This window comes from Dromiciops gliroides, chromosome 1 (genome assembly GCF_019393635.1).
Source record: "Dromiciops gliroides isolate mDroGli1 chromosome 1, mDroGli1.pri, whole genome shotgun sequence".
Taxonomy (NCBI): Eukaryota; Metazoa; Chordata; class Mammalia; order Microbiotheria; family Microbiotheriidae; genus Dromiciops; species Dromiciops gliroides.
In genome coordinates, this window is record NC_057861.1 from 69,327,509 (window position 1) to 69,344,733 (window position 17,225).

Here is a 17,225-nt window from a genome sequence, read left to right on the forward strand (position 1 = left end):
CACCCTATTCCTCCTCACCGGCGTTTTACTTCTTACCCCTGCCTCCCCCGATCTGCCCTCCCTTTTTATCACCCCCTTTCTTTTCTTTACCCTTTTCTCCCTTGCTTTTGTCCTCCCATCTATCAGTCCCCCCCCCTTTCCCTTCCCCTTTTGCTTCTCTAAAGAATGAGTTAAGTTTCTTTATCCCAACGAACGTATATGTTATTCCCTCTTTGAATCAAATCTAATGAGAATAGGGTTGAAACAATGTTCCCTCCTCCTTTCTTTCCATCTATTGTAATAGGTTTTTTTTTTACCCTCTTTATATGACATAATTCATCCCATTCCACCTCCCCTTTCCTCTCCTCCCCATAGTCTCCCTTTTTAACCCCTTAATTCTTTTTTGTATCATCACATCAAAGACAATTTATATTTATACCCTCTATGTAAAGTCCTTCTCTCTGCCCAAATACATTTACAGTTCTTAAGAGTTATGAGTATTATCTTCCTGTGTAGGGATATAAACAGTTTAACCTAATAGGGTAACCTTTCTCCCCCCCCCCCCCCGTTTACCTTTTTAAACTTCTCTTGAGTCTTGTATGTTGAGATTGAATTTTCTATTCAGTTCTGGTCTTTTCACCAGGAAAGATTGAAAGTCCCCAATGTCATTAAATGTCCATCTTTTTCCCTGAAAGAAAATGCACATTTTTGCTGGGTAATAGATTCTTGGCTGTAATCCAAGCTCCTTTGCCTTCCGGAATATCATATTCCAAGCCTTGCAATTCTTTAATGTTGAAGCTGCCAGGTCTTGAGCAATCCTGACTGTGGCTCCATGATATTTAAATTCCTTCTTTCTGGCTGCTTGGAGTATTTTCTCCTTCACCTGATAATTCTGGAATTTGGCTACAATATTCCTTGGAGTTTTCCTTTTGGGGTCTCTTTCAGGAGGTGATCGGTAGATTCTTTCAATGATGATTTTATCCTCTGATTCTATGATATCAGGGCAATTCTCCTTAATAATTTCCTGGAATATGGTGTCTAGATTCTTTTTCTGGTCATGGCTTTCAGGCAGTCCAATGATTCTCAAATTGTCTCTCCTCGATCTGTTTTCCAGATAAGTTGTCTTTCCATTGAGGTATTTCATATTTTCTTCTATTTTTTCATTTTTTAAATTCTGCTTGACTGATTCCCGGTGTCTCATGGATTCCTTATCTTCCAACTGTCCCATTTTAATTTTTAAGGCAGTGTTTTCTTCAATGAGATTATGCACCTTTTTTTCCATTTGGCCACATGAATTTTTTAAGGTATTATTTTCTTCAGTGAGATTATGCACTTTTTTTTTCCATTTGGCCAAATGAATTTTTTAAGGCTTTGTTTTCTTCAGTGAAATTATGTACTTCCTTTTCCAAGCTGCTGATTCTTTTTTCATAGTTTTCTTGTTTTGCTTTCATTTCTCTTCCCATTTTTTCTTCTACCTCTCTCAATTGATTTTTAAAATCCTTTTTGAGCTCTTCCAGGAAGGCTTTTTGTTCTTGAGACCAATTCACCTTCCCTCGTGAGGCTTCAGATGTAGGAAATTTGAGGCTATTGTCCTCATCTGAGTTTGTGTTGGCTTCTTCCCTATTGATACAGAAGCTCTCAATGGAGAGGGCTCTTTTTTGCTTCTTACTCATTATTGCAGTTTATTTATTTATTGTTTAAGTTGAGGTCTGCTCTGGGGGCACCAGGGTCCCTGTTTTGGGCTTCTTGTGCAGGGGTACAGGTGCTGCGTGACCGGCTTTTTACTCTGAGGCCTTTATGGTGTGTGGAGATCCCCTGCCCTGCACTTCCTGTCTGATTGCGCTAGGCCAGCCAGGCGCCCAATCTAGGCGTCTGATCTCACCTGATCTGTTCATGGCCCTCTCGGCTGGTGTGGGTAGTTTTTTCCACTGTCCTTCTTGGCCACCGGATTTTTGAACCAGGTTCCAGGGGCCTCAGTTGTTCAGCTGTGGCCCACAGCTCCTGCTGACTTGCCCCGACCCCCTCAGCGCTGGATTGCTGCCCTGCGCTGGGCCTCCCTTTTGGTCGAGTCAGACCGAACTTTTCCTGAAGTCTTCTAAATTATCTCTGGTTGGAGGACTGTGTCTCTCTGTCTCTTTGCAGGTTCTGTAGTTTCAGAATCCATCCAGAGGCTTGATTTAATGTTGTTTTTGAGGGAACAGAAGGAGAGCTCAGGCAGCTTGCTGCTTCCTCTCCGCCATCTTGGTTCCGCCCCTATCTCTTTTTTTAACATTATAATTCTTAATCAAATAACATCTAGATTAGAAGATGTCATGGAGGCAAACTAGGGGTCCTTAGGTTTTCCTTAATAAAGAATTACACTCTGCATGCAGTCCAATTAGAATTAAAGTGGTCAATTATTTGATACTAGAGAAAGTGGCCAAATTAAGATTTTACCCTTGGAGAGAAAGTGGCTTAGAAAAATCCCCCTCCTCTAACAGTGAGAAGTGTGATGGGTAAAACTAAATATGTGTGGTCACCTTACCTGTCCCTAGTGCGGAGACAGCTAGCTAGGATTTACATATAAATTAAAAGCTTCAGCAACAGTTTAGGCATTAAGCATTTATTAAAGTATGTTAGAGGTTAGCAAAGAGAACACTTGTCTCTAAAAGCATAGGAAAGCCAGCTAAGTAGATAAGATCTGCTTCTACCTAGCCAACTCAGGCAACTAAGACAAAGATCCTGAGTGTCCTTGAACAGAAGCTCCCTGCAGGGCAGGAAAAGGGGCGGTCCCCCCCATAGAGCTCCAAGCTAATTGGCTGGTAGCATGCAAGTCCATTGATTGACATGACTTGAAGGCAGTTCATGAATTGTGAGGTGACTTCCAGACCCTAACTTGACCTTAGAAAGGTCACCTCAAGATTGCTTAGCAGGGGGTCCAGTTAACAATATGGGGTCCTGGTAACAATATTCTCACAGAAGGCAAAAGCTTTTATACAGGATAGTGGGGTGTCTACCTGAAAGTGGAAAGTTCCTTTTGGGGGTGGGGTGGGGAAAGCCTGGATGCTTGTCATATTCTTGAGAGTTGAGGGGGATTTTTTGAAATGATGATCTTGACCTTTGGTAGGAGCCACACCTAATGGACTTCCCTGCTTCCCCCCTTCTTATGTGTGTCTGCCTGATAGCTAGCTGGTCAATCTCAACTTTACTAGTCCCTTGAGTCCTCTATATGTCTATCCTGTTTTCTGATCATCTTTGCTTTTGTTTCTCAGAGAAGAAACTTCCTCTGATTTATGCTAAGCCCCCTTTCAAAAGAGAAATTGCTTTTCTAACAGGTGATACAATTGTTGACCAAATTACATATTATAAGAAAATTTTTAAAAATAGTAATACCTTGAAGAATATTCTATGTTTTAAAACTTGAAACAGAACCAATTAATTACCAATCATTTGGTGTTAATTTAGTTGAATGTGCTTCCATTTTACCTTACACTTTACAATCACGTGGTCTTCACAACAACCCAGGAGGTAGGTTTCATTATTATCCCCTTACAGAAAAGGAAACTGAGATAAATGGAACGTTCTTGGGTCCATACAGTTAGTAAATTTCTTGATGCCCAATAACAAATATGTATTTTATTTTAGGTCCTACTTTACCATAACAGTCCTGACAGGAGAGCACACACTTAAACCAAGTTATTGAGTTTAGGACAGCTTTTGACTTAAATCAAATCAAATCTGCCTCATACCCAGGTCACCATTAAAAAAATTAAAAAGAGGCCTCAGTTCCTCTGTAGGCCCTCAGAACAACATGACATGGAACAAAGAAGAGACTTTATTGAACCTAAGCAAGCAAGAAAAAACATAAAGACTCACATCCAAGCTTCTGAACAGTCAAGCCTCCCTCCCCTCCTTTTTAGGGGATGGGGGCAGGTCTTCTCCTGATAGAGCCCAGAGAAGGTGCAGTAGAGAAAGAAGTGGGATTTCTCCCTGCTGGCAGCTCACTTAATGGGGGTCTCTCAGCACAACCATTTCTAGGAAGGCTGGAGGATCTAACATCAACACTTGAGAGTGGAAATGAGCTCTACCCTCCCAGTTGGGAAGGTCACCCACTACCGGGCTCATTCCCCAGCAGGGCCTTGTTCTGCAGTCCTCCCCCAAGTTGATCCCTCCTCATCTTCCTATTGATTGGAGGGGGGTGTGGGGGGGGGTAGACTCAGGCTTCAGACCACATACGGACCTCTCAGAAGGGTAATAATAGGTGGTCTCCAGGGCTGACTCATTAAAGGAAATTTTGAGGTGTTTGTGGCATCTCTCAGAGGACTTCTTGGCCAGGCAGCTTCGGCTGAGATGGAGGTAGCCCCCAATCACCTCTATCTCCTTAGCAGTGGGGTACTTCTTCTTCCCAGGGTCAGGCACTTGGGGTTCAGGTGGGACAGGGGTTACAGGGGGCCTAGGGCACCTCGGCTTAACTGTGAAGGTGTGTCTATTGTGGTGGGAGGTTCCTACCCTAGCCCCAGATTTCACCTCACAGAACATAAGACTCCTCAGCTGGTTCTCTGTGGATTGAAGAGGTGCTGGGGCAAGAGGTAGGGAAGATACTGAGGGAAGCAGGGAGTGCTGAGGCTTTGAGGCTCTGGGTCCAACTTTCTTGGCTGGGAGGGGGGTGGTCACAGAGCAGTAGCTTCTAAGGGAGCTCACCAGCCTGCCCTCATCTCCAGCTTCCTCTTCAGAAGCCTCTGTCCTCCCTTCTCCAGCCTCTGCCCCAAGCAAGTCCAACTTGTCATCTCCAGAGTCAGAAGGCACTGGCTTCTGTTCTGGAGCCTCTGATCTCCCAAGGCTCCAATCTAGAGCTTTCCCAGAGTTCAGGCTCCATTTCTGTGCTTCCAGCTGTCTAGAACTCTTCTCCACATCCTCTCCTGGGTTCAGTCTCATTTCTGCTGCCTCTATTACCTCTGAGCTCCACATCTGTGTCTCCAAAAGGCCTGAGTTCTCCCTGGATTTCCTCTGCATTAGTCTCTGTTCTGTCCCAGATTCCCCTGAGCTCCCTTTGCCTTCTTCTTCGAGGCTCAGTCTACATTCTCCCATTTCAGAGCCCCCAGAAGTCTGTTCTTGAGGTTCTACTGGATTCACACTTTGTTCTCCAGCTTCCCCAAAGCCTTTCTCCCATTGCCGTGACTCTGATAGTTTTGGACTCTCCTCCTCAGCCTCCCTTAGGTTTAGCCTCCATTCCAAAGCTTCTGCAAGCCTAAGGCTTTGCACTCCAAATTCAGCTGCCCCAGCCTCCTCTTTCCAGCCTCCTCCAGGCTCAGCCTCTGTTCTCTTGACTCTCTTCATAGCAGACTGTTCCTCAGGCTCTGCTGGGCCAGGTCTCTTCTCTTGGGTTTCTACACCCCTTGAAATATGAACCTGACCCACAGGTGGCCTCTGATCAGTGAGCTGCTTGTCTGCATGTTGCTGCTCCTTCAGTGGCTGCTGCCACAGCTGCCTCTCCCTCTCCTTCTCCCTCTCCCTCTCCCTCTCCCTCTCCCTCTCCCTCTCCCTCTCCTTCTCCTTCTTCTTCTTCTCCTCCTCCTCCTCCTTCTGCTTTTTCTTCTTCTGCTTCTGCTGCTGCTGCCACACCTTGTGGATAAAATGATCCTCAGGGAAACCTAGAGCCTCGTTCCAAAGATCTGGTTCTGCCACTGGTACCTCTGGCGAGTTATGGAATCTATCCCACAATCCCCTTTGCTGGACTGGTTTCTGGGCCACTTGGTCTCTCTCAGCCAGCTCTGCTTCCCCAGCAGCATCCTCATCCTCTCTTCTCCTGGCTGGTAGGAGCTGCTTCCAACCTGGTGTAACAGCCATGGTCCAAGTGAGGCAAAAGAACTGGAAGGGAAGACAGAGAGCCATGAGAGAGTGTTGTCAAAGAGAAGAAAGTGGGAGAGAGTCATAAGATGACAGCAAGTGTGGGTCAGAGAGGGTGAGAGGAATTGTGTTATAGGGCTTGTGAGGGAAGGCAAGGAAGAAGGCAAAAGACATAACCCCCTGGGAGGAGGGAAAGATGAGAAGACCAGAAAGGGGGAGACAACTGCTACAAGAGAATGAGGGGAAAGGAAGAAACTAGGGGAAACGCTGAAGGATTGAACATGTTAAATGGAGAGGGAGAGAAGAGGCTGAGAGATCTGGGGGAAAGGAAGCAAAGCCAACCTAGAATATGGAGGCAGGGTGGGGGATGACAAAAGGCTTTAGATGAGAGAAGAGGAAAAAATGAAAGAGACACTTTGGAGAAGTACCAGGGAAAGGAACCAAGTAGGGTGACCAAAGGGGAGGAGAGATGGATGTTAGGAGAAATGGGAGGGAGGTAAGAGTTGTAACAGAGGGACTGAGAAAGGGGTTCTCCTTACCTTTGCAATGAGCTGTAGCTTCCCCAAGGGTCTATGTAGTCCCCCAGATGGATAATACTGTCTTCGGGCTGTGTTCTTCCCCTTAAAGGGCAAGACTTTAGCACTGCTAGAGTCCAGGACCCCTCTCTGATGGTAGTTGCTGCCCCAACTTTCCTTGGGACTGCACACTGCCTATAACTCACAGTGTACCAGTCAAGTGGAAGATCAGGTTTCTTCTCCTCTATCTCTTGTCAGCTCTACCTCTGACTTGATTCAGAAACTCCTCCACTGAGCCTTACTTGAGGAACTTCTCCACTGGAGCTTGGTTCCCTTGAGCTGAGCAGGCTTCTCTCCAAGGAGAAAAGCCCTTATATATCTGGCTTCCCTGGTCCCACCTGTCAACTCTTCCTTTTTCCTCTTGGTCATGAGCTCACACCTTGCCTGCCACACAATAGGTACTTCAATGCTTCTTGACTTGAGAACTTCAGCCTCCCAATGGAAGACTTCTGAAGGCAGGTCCCAAGGGAGTAGTCTAGAGGTGTTAACTATTTGTGATGAATTAACACCACACTTAAGGAAACAATAGCTGGTTAAGGGAGTGAATCTGTGTGCCAAAACACAGGTGAGGAGCAGGGCAATGAGGATGCAACATGGTGCTGGGGCACAGCCTCTGGACACAAGTTCTGGAATGTTAGAGCTGCAAGGGACCTATGTTTTACACCCCCTCTATTTTACACATAGCTAAATTGAGGCTCAGAGAAAAGTGACCTCATCCAGGTCAGTAGGGGATCTGGGACACCAAACCTCAGAATCCAAGGCCACCATACCCAGCTTCCTTCTCTCTCTTTATGGCTTGGGATGCCTGTCAGGACTCACAATAGTGGGCAGCGATTCCTCCTGGAGCCTGTGATGGTGCTGGCCCTCCCAGCCTGGAGACCCTTCCTCTGCCATTGTCTGTGATTTGGGGGTTGGGGCTGTTCCTGTTCCAGGCCTCATGGCATGCTCTGTCTTGTTCAGAATGCCCCCTGGATTTCCCCAGCTCTGGGCAAGGACTTGGTGTTCCCACTGGAGAGAACCACTCCCCTCTCCCTTGCCATCCATTTCCATGACAATAGAAGGAGGTAGGCAGTGAATAATAATAATCATGAGGACCCTAATAGCTTTACTATACTGATTGAAGGTTGCCAAAGTGCTTTGCAGGTATTCTCTCATTTGATCCTGAGAACAACCCTGGGAGACAGATGTTATTATGGTCTCTATTTTACAAATGGTGAAAGTGGGGCAGCAGTCGAATGACTTGCCCAGCATCACACAGCTAGCAAGTGTCTGAGGTCAGATTTTCACTCAGGCCTTTCTAATTCTAGGTCCATTTTTTTATCCACCAGAAAAGAAAGAAAGGTTTTTAGAAGTTTATTTGTATTGGAAATCAAAGGAATGCCCTTAAATTGGGGATTGGCTCAACAAGCTGTGGTATGGGAGGGTGATGGGATATTATTGTGCTATGAAAAATGACAAACAGGATGATTTTAGAAAGGTCTGAGGGGCAGCTATGTGGCGCAGTGGATAGAGCACTGGCCCTGGAGTCAGGAGTACCTGAGTTCAAATCCAGCCTCAGACACTTAACACTTACTGGCTGTGTGACCCTGGGCAAGTCACTTAACCCCAATTGCCTCACTTAAAAAAAAAAAAAAAAGGCCTGGAGAGACTTGTATGAACTGATACAGAGTGAAGTGAGCAGAACCAGGAGAACATTGCACATAGTGACATCAATATTGTTTGATGAAGAGATGTGAATGACTTAACTATTCTCAGCAATATAATGATCCACAACAATCCCAGAGGACTAATGGTCAAGCATACTATCCACCTCCAAAGAAAGAACTGATAGTGATTGAAATCACACGGAAGCATGCTATTTTCCACTTGATTTTTCATTTTTTTCTTTTATTCAAGTTTTCTTATACAAAATGACTAACATGGCAGTGTTTTACAGAATTTGCCCCTTTCCCCAGCTAAGCAAGGAGTACTTGGAACAATCTATCACAGGAGAATCTCTGCTAACATGCATTCCCAAAACAAAGACTAGGTAAACATGGACAGCCCAGTCTGGGAAGGACAAAAACACCTGCATCCCCATGAGGATGTTTGAGCTTTCGTGTGCTTGTGATTTTGGGGGTATATTAAGAGGTTGGGGAGCTTGCCTGCCTGGCCTGCTTCGCGGCCTGCTACCAAGTTACAATGCGGTGCATACATTCAAGGGCTGTCTTTATGCCCTCTACTGTTATGATTAAAGCCTGTTATTGAACTGTTCCTGTTTGAGTTCTATCTCATTCATTCCTGCCCGGTGAAAATTCGAGACAGGGGAGACCCCTGTATGATATGGTATCTTCTGGTATTCATAGTTTTCTTGGTGTTCTTAATTTCTATAGTATCACCAGCCCACTTTTTTGTAATTCAAAAACTTTCTCACTTTCACACAAAGAAAAGTAAGAATAAAAATAAAAATAGGAAGAGAATATTTGAATTCCTAAGGACCAAGTGTAAACAGGATTTCAATCCTGGCCTGGGTGAATAACCAAGGAAAAAACCTCAAAGAGGCTAAAACTCAAGAGGCTATGATCCATTGGAAAAAGTAAAGGGAGACACACAGGGAAATAGGAGGCAAAAATTAGGAAAAGGGTACTTAGGAGGTACTTAGATACTTCTCAGCTAACTTGACATTTAAAGGGACAGGCACATAGGAAATAGGGGAGATTGGGATTCAGCTTTCCTCTTCATGGTTTGCCTACTGTGATGTTTAAAATCGAATGAGTGGTCGCCTTAAATTAGAAACATATAGCACCAATCTTTGGGCATGAATTATTTATTAAAGTATATTAGGGGTTGGTAAAGAGAACAGGTGGAAAAAGAAAGAGCCTAGCTCCCCTGACCCTGTAGCCACCAGCCGGACCTCCAGCCAAAAAGAGAGAGAGAGCACCCCCCCCCTCCCCAACCCCCACCTTGTACTCCCCAAGCAGCCTCCTCTAGGTTCAGCCTCTGTTCTCTTGACTCTCTTTCAAGCTGACTCTTCCTCAGGCTCTGCTGGGCCAGGTCTCTTCTCTTGGGTTTCCACTCCCTTGAAATATGTCCCTGACCCACAGGTGGCCTCTGATCAGTGAGCTGCTTGTCTGCACACTGCAACTACTTCTGTCCCCACTCGTCTTCCTGCTGCTGCTGCTGCTGCTGCTGCTGCTGCTGCTGCTGCTGCTGCTGCTGCTGCTGCTGCTGCTGCTGCTGCTGCTGCTGCTGCTGCTGCTGCTGCTGCTGCTGCTGCTGCTGTTGAGGCGGTGGTGGTGGTGGTGGTGGTGGTGGTTGCTGCTACCGCTGCTACGCCTGCTGCTGCTGCTGCTGCTGCTGCTGTCCCTCTCCATTCCTCCTCCTGCGGCCCCTGTCCACTCCTCCTGCTGCTGCCGCCACCACTCTTCCTGCTGCTGCTGCCGCCACCACTCTTCCTGCTGCTGCCACCACTCTTCCTGCTGCTGCCACCACTCTTCCTGCTGCTGCCCCCACCACTCTTCCTGCTGCTGCTGCCGTCGCCACCACTCCTCTTGCTGCTGCTGCCGTCGCCACCACTCCTCCTGCTGCGGCCACAATTCTTTCTCCTTCTCCTTCTCCTTCTCCTGCTGCTGCTGCTGCTGCTGCTGCTGCTGCTGCTGCTGCTGCTGCTGCTGCTGCTGCTGCTGCAGCCACCGCTCCTGCCACTGCTCCTCCTTGGCTGGGAGTGGGGTGGTTCTCTTGACTCTCTTCCTAGCAGACTGTTCCTCAGGCTCTGCTGGGCCAGGTCTCTTCTCTTGGGTTTCCACTCCCCCTGAAATATGTCCCTGACCCACAGGTGGCCTATGATCAGTGAGCTGCTTGTCTGCACACTGCTGCCACTGCTGCCACTGCTGCCACAGCTGCCTCTCCTCCTCCTCCTCCTCCTTCTGCTGCTGCCACTCCTTGTGGATGAAGTGATCCTCATGGAAACCTAGAGCCTCGTTCCAGAGATCTGGTTCTGCCACTGGTACCTCTGGCGAGTTATGGAATCTATCCGACAATCCCCTTTGCTGGACTGGTTTCTGGGCCACTTGGTCCCTCTCAGCCAGCTCTGCATCCCCAGCAGCATCCTCATCCTCTCTTCTCCTGGCTGGTAGGAGCTGCTTCCAACCTGGTGCAGCAGCCATGGTCCAAGTGAGGCAAAGGTACTGGAAGAGAAGACAGAGAGCCATGAGAGAGTGTTGTCAAAGAGAAGAAAGTGGGAGAGAGTCATAAGATGACAGCAAGTGTGTGTCAGAGAGGGAGAGAGGAATTGTGTTAAAGAGCTTGTGAGGGAAGGCAAGGAAGAAGGTACAAGACATAACCCTCTGGGAGGATGGAAAGATGAGAAGACTAGAAAGGGGGAGACAACTGCTACAAGAGAATGAGGGGAAAGGAAGAAACTAGGGGAAACACTGAAGAATTGAACATGTTAAATGGAGAGGGAGAGAAGAGGCTGAGAGATCTGGGGGAAAGGAAGCAGAGCCAACCTAGAATATGGAGGCAGGGTGGGGGATGACAGAAGGCTTTAGATGAGAGAAGAGGAAAAAATGAAAGAGACACTTTGGAGAAGACCCAGGGAAAGGAACCAAGTAGGGTGACCAAAGGGGAGGAGAGATGGATGTTAGGAGAAATGGGAGGGAGGTAAGAGTTGTAACAGAGGGACTGAGAAAGGGGTTCTCCTTACCTTTTCAATGAGCTGTAGCTTCCCCAAGGGTCTATGTAGTCCCCCAGATGGATAATACTGTCTTCGGGCTGTGTTCTTCCCCTTAAAGGGCAAGACTTTAGCACTGCTAGAGTCCAGGACCCCTCTCTGATGGTAGTTGCTGCCCCAACTTTCCTTGGGACTGCACACTGCCTATAACTCACAGTGTACCAGTCAAGTGGAAGATCAGGTTTCTTCTCCTCTATCTCTTGTCAGCTCTACCTCTGACTTGATTCAGAAACTCCTCCACTGAGCCTTACTTGAGGAACTTCTCCACTGGAGCTTGGTTCCCTTGAGCTGAGCAGGCTTCTCTCCAAGGAGAAAAGCCCTTATATATCTGGCTTCCCTGGTCCCACCTGTCAACTCTTCCTTTTTCTCTTGGTCATGAGCTCACACCTTGCCTGCCACACAATAGGTACTTCAATGCTTCTTGACTTGAGAACTTCAGCCTCCCAATGGAAGACTTCTGAAGGCAGGTCCCAAGGGAGTAGTCTAGAGGTGTTAACTATTTGTGATGAATTAACACCACACTTAAGGAAACAATAGCTGGTTAAGGGAGTGAATCTGTGTGCCAAAACACAGGTGAGGAGCAGGGCAATGAGGATGCAACATGGTGCTGGGGCACAGCCTCTGGACACAAGTTCTGGAATGTTAGAGCTGCAAGGGACCTATGTTTTACACCCCCTCTATTTTACACATAGCTAAATTGAGGCTCAGAGAAAAGTGACCTCCTCCAGGTCAGTGGGGGATCTGGGACTCCAAACCTCAGAATCCAAGGCCACCATACCCAGCTTCCTTCTCTCTCTTTATGGCTTGGGATGCCTGTCAGGACTCACAATAGTGGGCAGCGATTCCTCCTGGAGCCTGTGATGGTGCTGGCCCTCCCAGCCTGGAGACCCTTCCTCTGCCATTGTCTGTGATTTGGGGGTTGGGGCTGTTCCTGTTCCAGGCCTCATGGCATGCTCTGTCTTGTTCAGAATGCCCCCTGGATTTCCCCAGCTCTGGGCAAGGACTTGGTGTTCCCACTGGAGAGAACCACTCCCCTCTCCCTTGCCATCCATTTCCATGACAATAGAAGGAGGTAGGCAGTGAATAATAATAATCATGAGGACCCTAATAGCTTTACTATACTGATTGAAGGTTGCCAAAGTGCTTTGCAGGTATTCTCTCATTTGATCCTGAGAACAACCCTGGGAGACAGATGTTATTATGGTCTCTATTTTACAAATGGTGAAAGTGGGGCAGCAGTCGAATGACTTGCCCAGCATCACACAGCTAGCAAGTGTCTGAGGTCAGATTTTCACTCAGGCCTTTCTAATTCTAGGTCCATTTTTTTATCCACCAGAAAAGAAAGAATGGTTTTTAGATGTTTATTTGTATTGGAAATCAAAGGGGAATGGCTCAACAAGCTGTGGTATGGGATGGTAATGGAATAGTCTTGTGCTATGAGAAATGACAAACAGGATGATTTTAGAAAGACCTGGAAAAACTTTTATGAACTGCTGCAGAGTGAAGTGAGCAGAAACAGGAAGGAGAACATTGTGCACAGTGACAACAATATTGTTTCATGAAGAACTGTGAATGACTTAACTATTCTCAGCATTATAATGATCCATGACAATCCCAAAGGACTAATGATCAAGCGTACTATCCACCTCCTAAGAAAGAGCTGATAGTGATTGAACACAAACTGAAAACATGCTATTTTTCCACTTTATTTCATTTTTTTCTTTCATTCAAGTTTTATTATACAAAATGACTAACATGGCAGTGTTTTACCGAACTTCACATGTATAACCTGTATCTGACTGCTCACCACCTCAGGGAGGAGGCAGGGGAGGGAGGCAATAAGGGATAGAATTTGCAACTCAAAACTTTAAATAAAAATGTTTATTATCATTATTGTTATTATTTTAAAGAACGAAGACAATTCAACCTTCCAAAAGAATGTTTCTTTGTAACAAATAATTTCATTCCATCAAAAATAAGTCACCAAATTGTTATGTATGGGGGAAAAATTTTGTTCCTACCTTCTGACCCAAGCAGGCAGAAATGTGCTGGTAACTTTAATAAGGACCCTTCAGAAAAAGAAAATGTATTTGTGACACACTGCCCTCCACTGGGGCAGAGGGTGAGTGACTCAATCAGGTCCCTTCAGATCAGGGTACCTAAGACCAGATTGTGAACTCTGATTTTTCTGATTCCAAGCCCAGCTCTCTACCTACTGCTCACCCAACAACTTAGCTCCTGCTGAGCTCCTTTAGCTACTTAGATCCTTTTTGTTACAAAGCCTCTGCCTCCCACTAGAACTTGGGTGCTCATCTTGGGACTGTCCTCAGATTGGTGAGCCTTTGCCTTATTTCACCGGGGCTTTAGCAACCACACAACTGCTTAGTCATCTCTCTCTCCAGGCAGGCCAACTAATGCAGATTTTTCAGCTGTTTTCCCTTTTCCCATTCCATCTCTGAGATACTCTTTCAAGAGTTTGTGAATAGATGGTCCTAAGAATACTTACAGATTTACAAACAAAATTTTACAAGATATTTTCTTCATACAATTACCAATTTTCCCTTTTAAATATATCTATGTAGACTAATATAAAAATGTTTTGCATGAGTACACATGTGTAACCTATGTTTGGGACAGAATTGCCTCAGTTTACCCAAATAACTGGAAGAGACCACCAAGTCAAGCAGAGGCAGATTTATTACATTCTCATGAGAACAGGCAACCTCATGCCAGATATGAGATCCACAATAAGGGGCTCATGCTTTGGGTTTTTATAGAGATTTTGAGGGAGGGGGTCCTCTCGTGCACAGGGTGAGCTCACAATCTAATATCCAATCCTGTCTCACCCAGGGTGCATGTTCAGCTTGTGATCAGGGTATAGGTACATGTTCTGGGTAAGATTTGGGTGGGGTTAGAGCTAGCAAGAGACATCTTCTGCCTGGTCATAGCAACAGCATAACTAACCCATAACAAGGACTGGGGGTTTGGAATGTAGGCAAGGCAGGGGTGGGGGGGTGGGGAAGGAGGGGTATCAGGGTACATCAGGTTCAGTAAGGCAAAACACATGATTTCTGTTATAAGCAATGGAATTAAACATGAACAAAATTAACTGACTGTAAAAGAGACTAGAGCTGGGTACTTTCCAGACCCCACCCTCAGAATCTGAACTGACTCAAGTCCACCTATCCCATACACCTGTATTGAATTTCCTGCCTTCTGAAAAGGGGCAGGGGTGAGGAAGGGAAAGAATTTGAAACTTCAACTTTGAAAAATAGAGGTTGAAAATATTTTTATATATAACTGAGGGAAAAATACTAAATAAAAAATAAAACTATTGTTAAGGGCTAAAATTCTAGCCAAACTGTCTAAAATATCTAATGAGCGGTTGCCAATAAATTATAAGCTTTAGCAAGAATTAGACTTTTAAGCATTTATTAAGGAGAATAAGAATTTGATAAAGAGAGAGAGAAAGGCCTAGATTCCTATCTATTAAAGGGAGAGTGCATTTCTAGCTCCCCTCTCCACCAGAGTCCTCAGGAAAGAGAGCAAGACCCAGTGCCACTCTCTTCCTTCTTCCTTCCAGTAGCCAATGTCACTTCCTGACGCCAAAGAAAAGACTCCTGGTCTTGCCCTCAAAGACCTTCGCTTCATGGGCGGAACTCTTCTACAGTAAGTATCCAGCAGGTGGCGTCATTCCAATTGTTACACTATCTATATGAATACAATAACTTAGTTAACAGTTTCATAATTTCCACACCTGATAATCAAATAATTTTAAGTCAAGTTCCTCTTCAATACAGACAAAACTTGGAAATATTTAAGTTCTTAATCACAGTAATTCAGAACACTTGGTCTGCTGGGCTCATGGAATGACCTAACAGCTTCTTAACCCATTCACTCTCTCTCTGTCTCTCTCTCTCTTCTGCCTCTCTCTTTTTTTTTTTACATATAAGGTATTTTATTTTTTCCGTTACATGTAAAGATAGTTCTCAACTTTTGTTTATACAAGCTTTACAATTTCAGATTTTTCTCCCTCCCTCCCCTCCCGCCCCCCCTCCCCTAGACAGCAGGTAATCTGATATAGGTTATATCTATGTATCTATATACATATAGATATAGATATAGATATCTATACACACACACACACGCATATATATATATACATATACACATAATAACATTAATCCTATTTCTGCACTAGTCCTGTTATAAGAGGAAAAATCAGAGCAATGATGAAAAACCTCAGAATAGAAAAAAACCACAACAGCACCAAAAACAAAAGAAATAGTATGGTTCATTCAGCATCTATACTCCACAGTTCATTTTTTTTTCTTGGATTTGGAGATCCTCTTCTATCACGAGTTCCCTGGAATTCTTCTGTACCATTGCATTGGTCAGAAGAATATAGTCCATCACAGTAGATCAACACTCAATGTTGATGATACTGTGTACAATGTTCTTCTGGTTCTGCTCATCTCACTCATCATCAGCTCACACAAGACCCTCCAGGTTTCTCTGAATTCCTCCTGCTCATCATTTCTTACAGCACAATAGTATTCCATTGTATTCATATACCACAACTTGTCCAGTCATTCCCCAATTGATGGGCACCCCCTCAACTTCCAATTCCTTGCCACCATGTAAAGAGCAGCTATAAATATTTTTGTACATGTGGGCCCCTTTCCCCTTCCCATGATTTCTTTGGGGAAAAGACCTAAAAGTGGTATTGCTGAGTCAAAGGGTATGCACAGCTTTATTCCCCCTTTGGGCATAATTCCAAATTGCTCTCCAGAATGGTTGGATCAGTTCACAGCTCCACCAACAATGGATTAGTGTTCCAATTTTCCCACAGCTTCTCCCACATTTATTATTTCCTTTTTTTGTCATTTTAGCCAATCTGATAGGTTTCAGGTGGTACCTCAGAGTTGTTTCAATTTGCATCTCTCTAATCATTAGAGATTTAGAGCATTTTTTCATATGGGAATAGATAGCTTTGGTTTCTTCATCAGAAAACTGCCTGTTCATATCCTTTGACCATTTCTCAATTGGGGAATGACTTGGATTCTTATAAATTTGATTTAGTTCCCTATATATTTTAGAGATGAGGCCTTTATCAGAAGTACTGGCCTCAAAAATTGTTTCCCAGCTTTCTGCCTCCCTTCTAATTTTGGATGCATTGCTTCCGTTTGTACAAAAATTTTTTAATTTAATATAATCAAAATCATCCATTTTGCATTTTATAATATACTCTATCTCTTGTTTGGTCATAAACTGTTTTCCTTTCCAGAGGTCTGATAGGTAGACTATTCCTTTCTCTCCTAATTTACCTATGGCATCACCTCTTATGTCTAAATCGTGTATCCATTTTGACCTTATTTTAGTATAAGGTGTGAGATGTTGGTCTATGCCTAATTTCTGCCATACTATCTTCCAGTTTTCCCAGCAGTTTTTGTCAAATACTGAGTTCCTATCCCAGAAGCTGGAGTCTTTGGGTTTATCAAACACTACATTACTAGTGTCATTTACTACTGCATTTCCTGAGCCTAGCCTATTCCATTGATCTACCACTCTACTTTTAGCCAGTACCAGATAGTTTTGATGACTGCCGCTTTATAGTAAAGCTCCAGGTTTGGTACCGCTAACCCACCTTCCTGTGAATTTTTTTTTCATTATTTCCCTGGATATTCTTGATTTTTTTGTTTTTCTAGATGAATTTTGTTATTATTTTTCTAGCTCTATAAAATAATTTTTAGGTAGTCTGATTGGTATGGCACTGAATAAGTAAATTAATTTAGGCAGTATTGTCATTTTTACTATATTAGCTCTGCCTATCCATGAGCAATTGATATCTTTCCAATTATTTAGATCTGATTTGATTTGTGTGAAGAGTGTTTAGTAGTTGTGTTCATAGAGTTCCTGGGTTTGTCTTGGCAAGTAGACTCCCAAGTATTTTATATTATCTACCGTTACTTTAAATGGAATTTCTCTTTCTATCTCTTGCCGCTGGACTTTGTTGGTCATGTATAGAAATGCTGATGATTTATGTGGATTTATTTTATATCCTGCTGCTTTGCTAAAGTTGTTAATTGTTTCAAGTAATTTTTGAGTTGATTCTCTAGGATTCTTTAAGTATA

At 44.5% G+C, this 17,225-nt stretch overlaps 1 protein-coding gene across 1 annotated transcript in view; it reads right to left on the reverse strand.

Moving 5' to 3' along the window:
* LOC122745490 (phostensin-like) overlaps nt 1-17,225 on the reverse strand; it is a 28,090-nt gene that overhangs the window by 8,637 nt on the left and 2,228 nt on the right. The window contains 7 exon segments of the mRNA XM_043990818.1: nt 4,195-5,222; nt 5,225-5,292; nt 5,294-5,405; nt 5,644-5,651; nt 9,520-9,614; nt 10,370-10,546; nt 11,065-11,235. Coding sequence (XP_043846753.1) covers nt 4,195-5,222; nt 5,225-5,292; nt 5,294-5,405; nt 5,644-5,651; nt 9,520-9,614; nt 10,370-10,546; nt 11,065-11,235 — 1,659 coding nt within the window.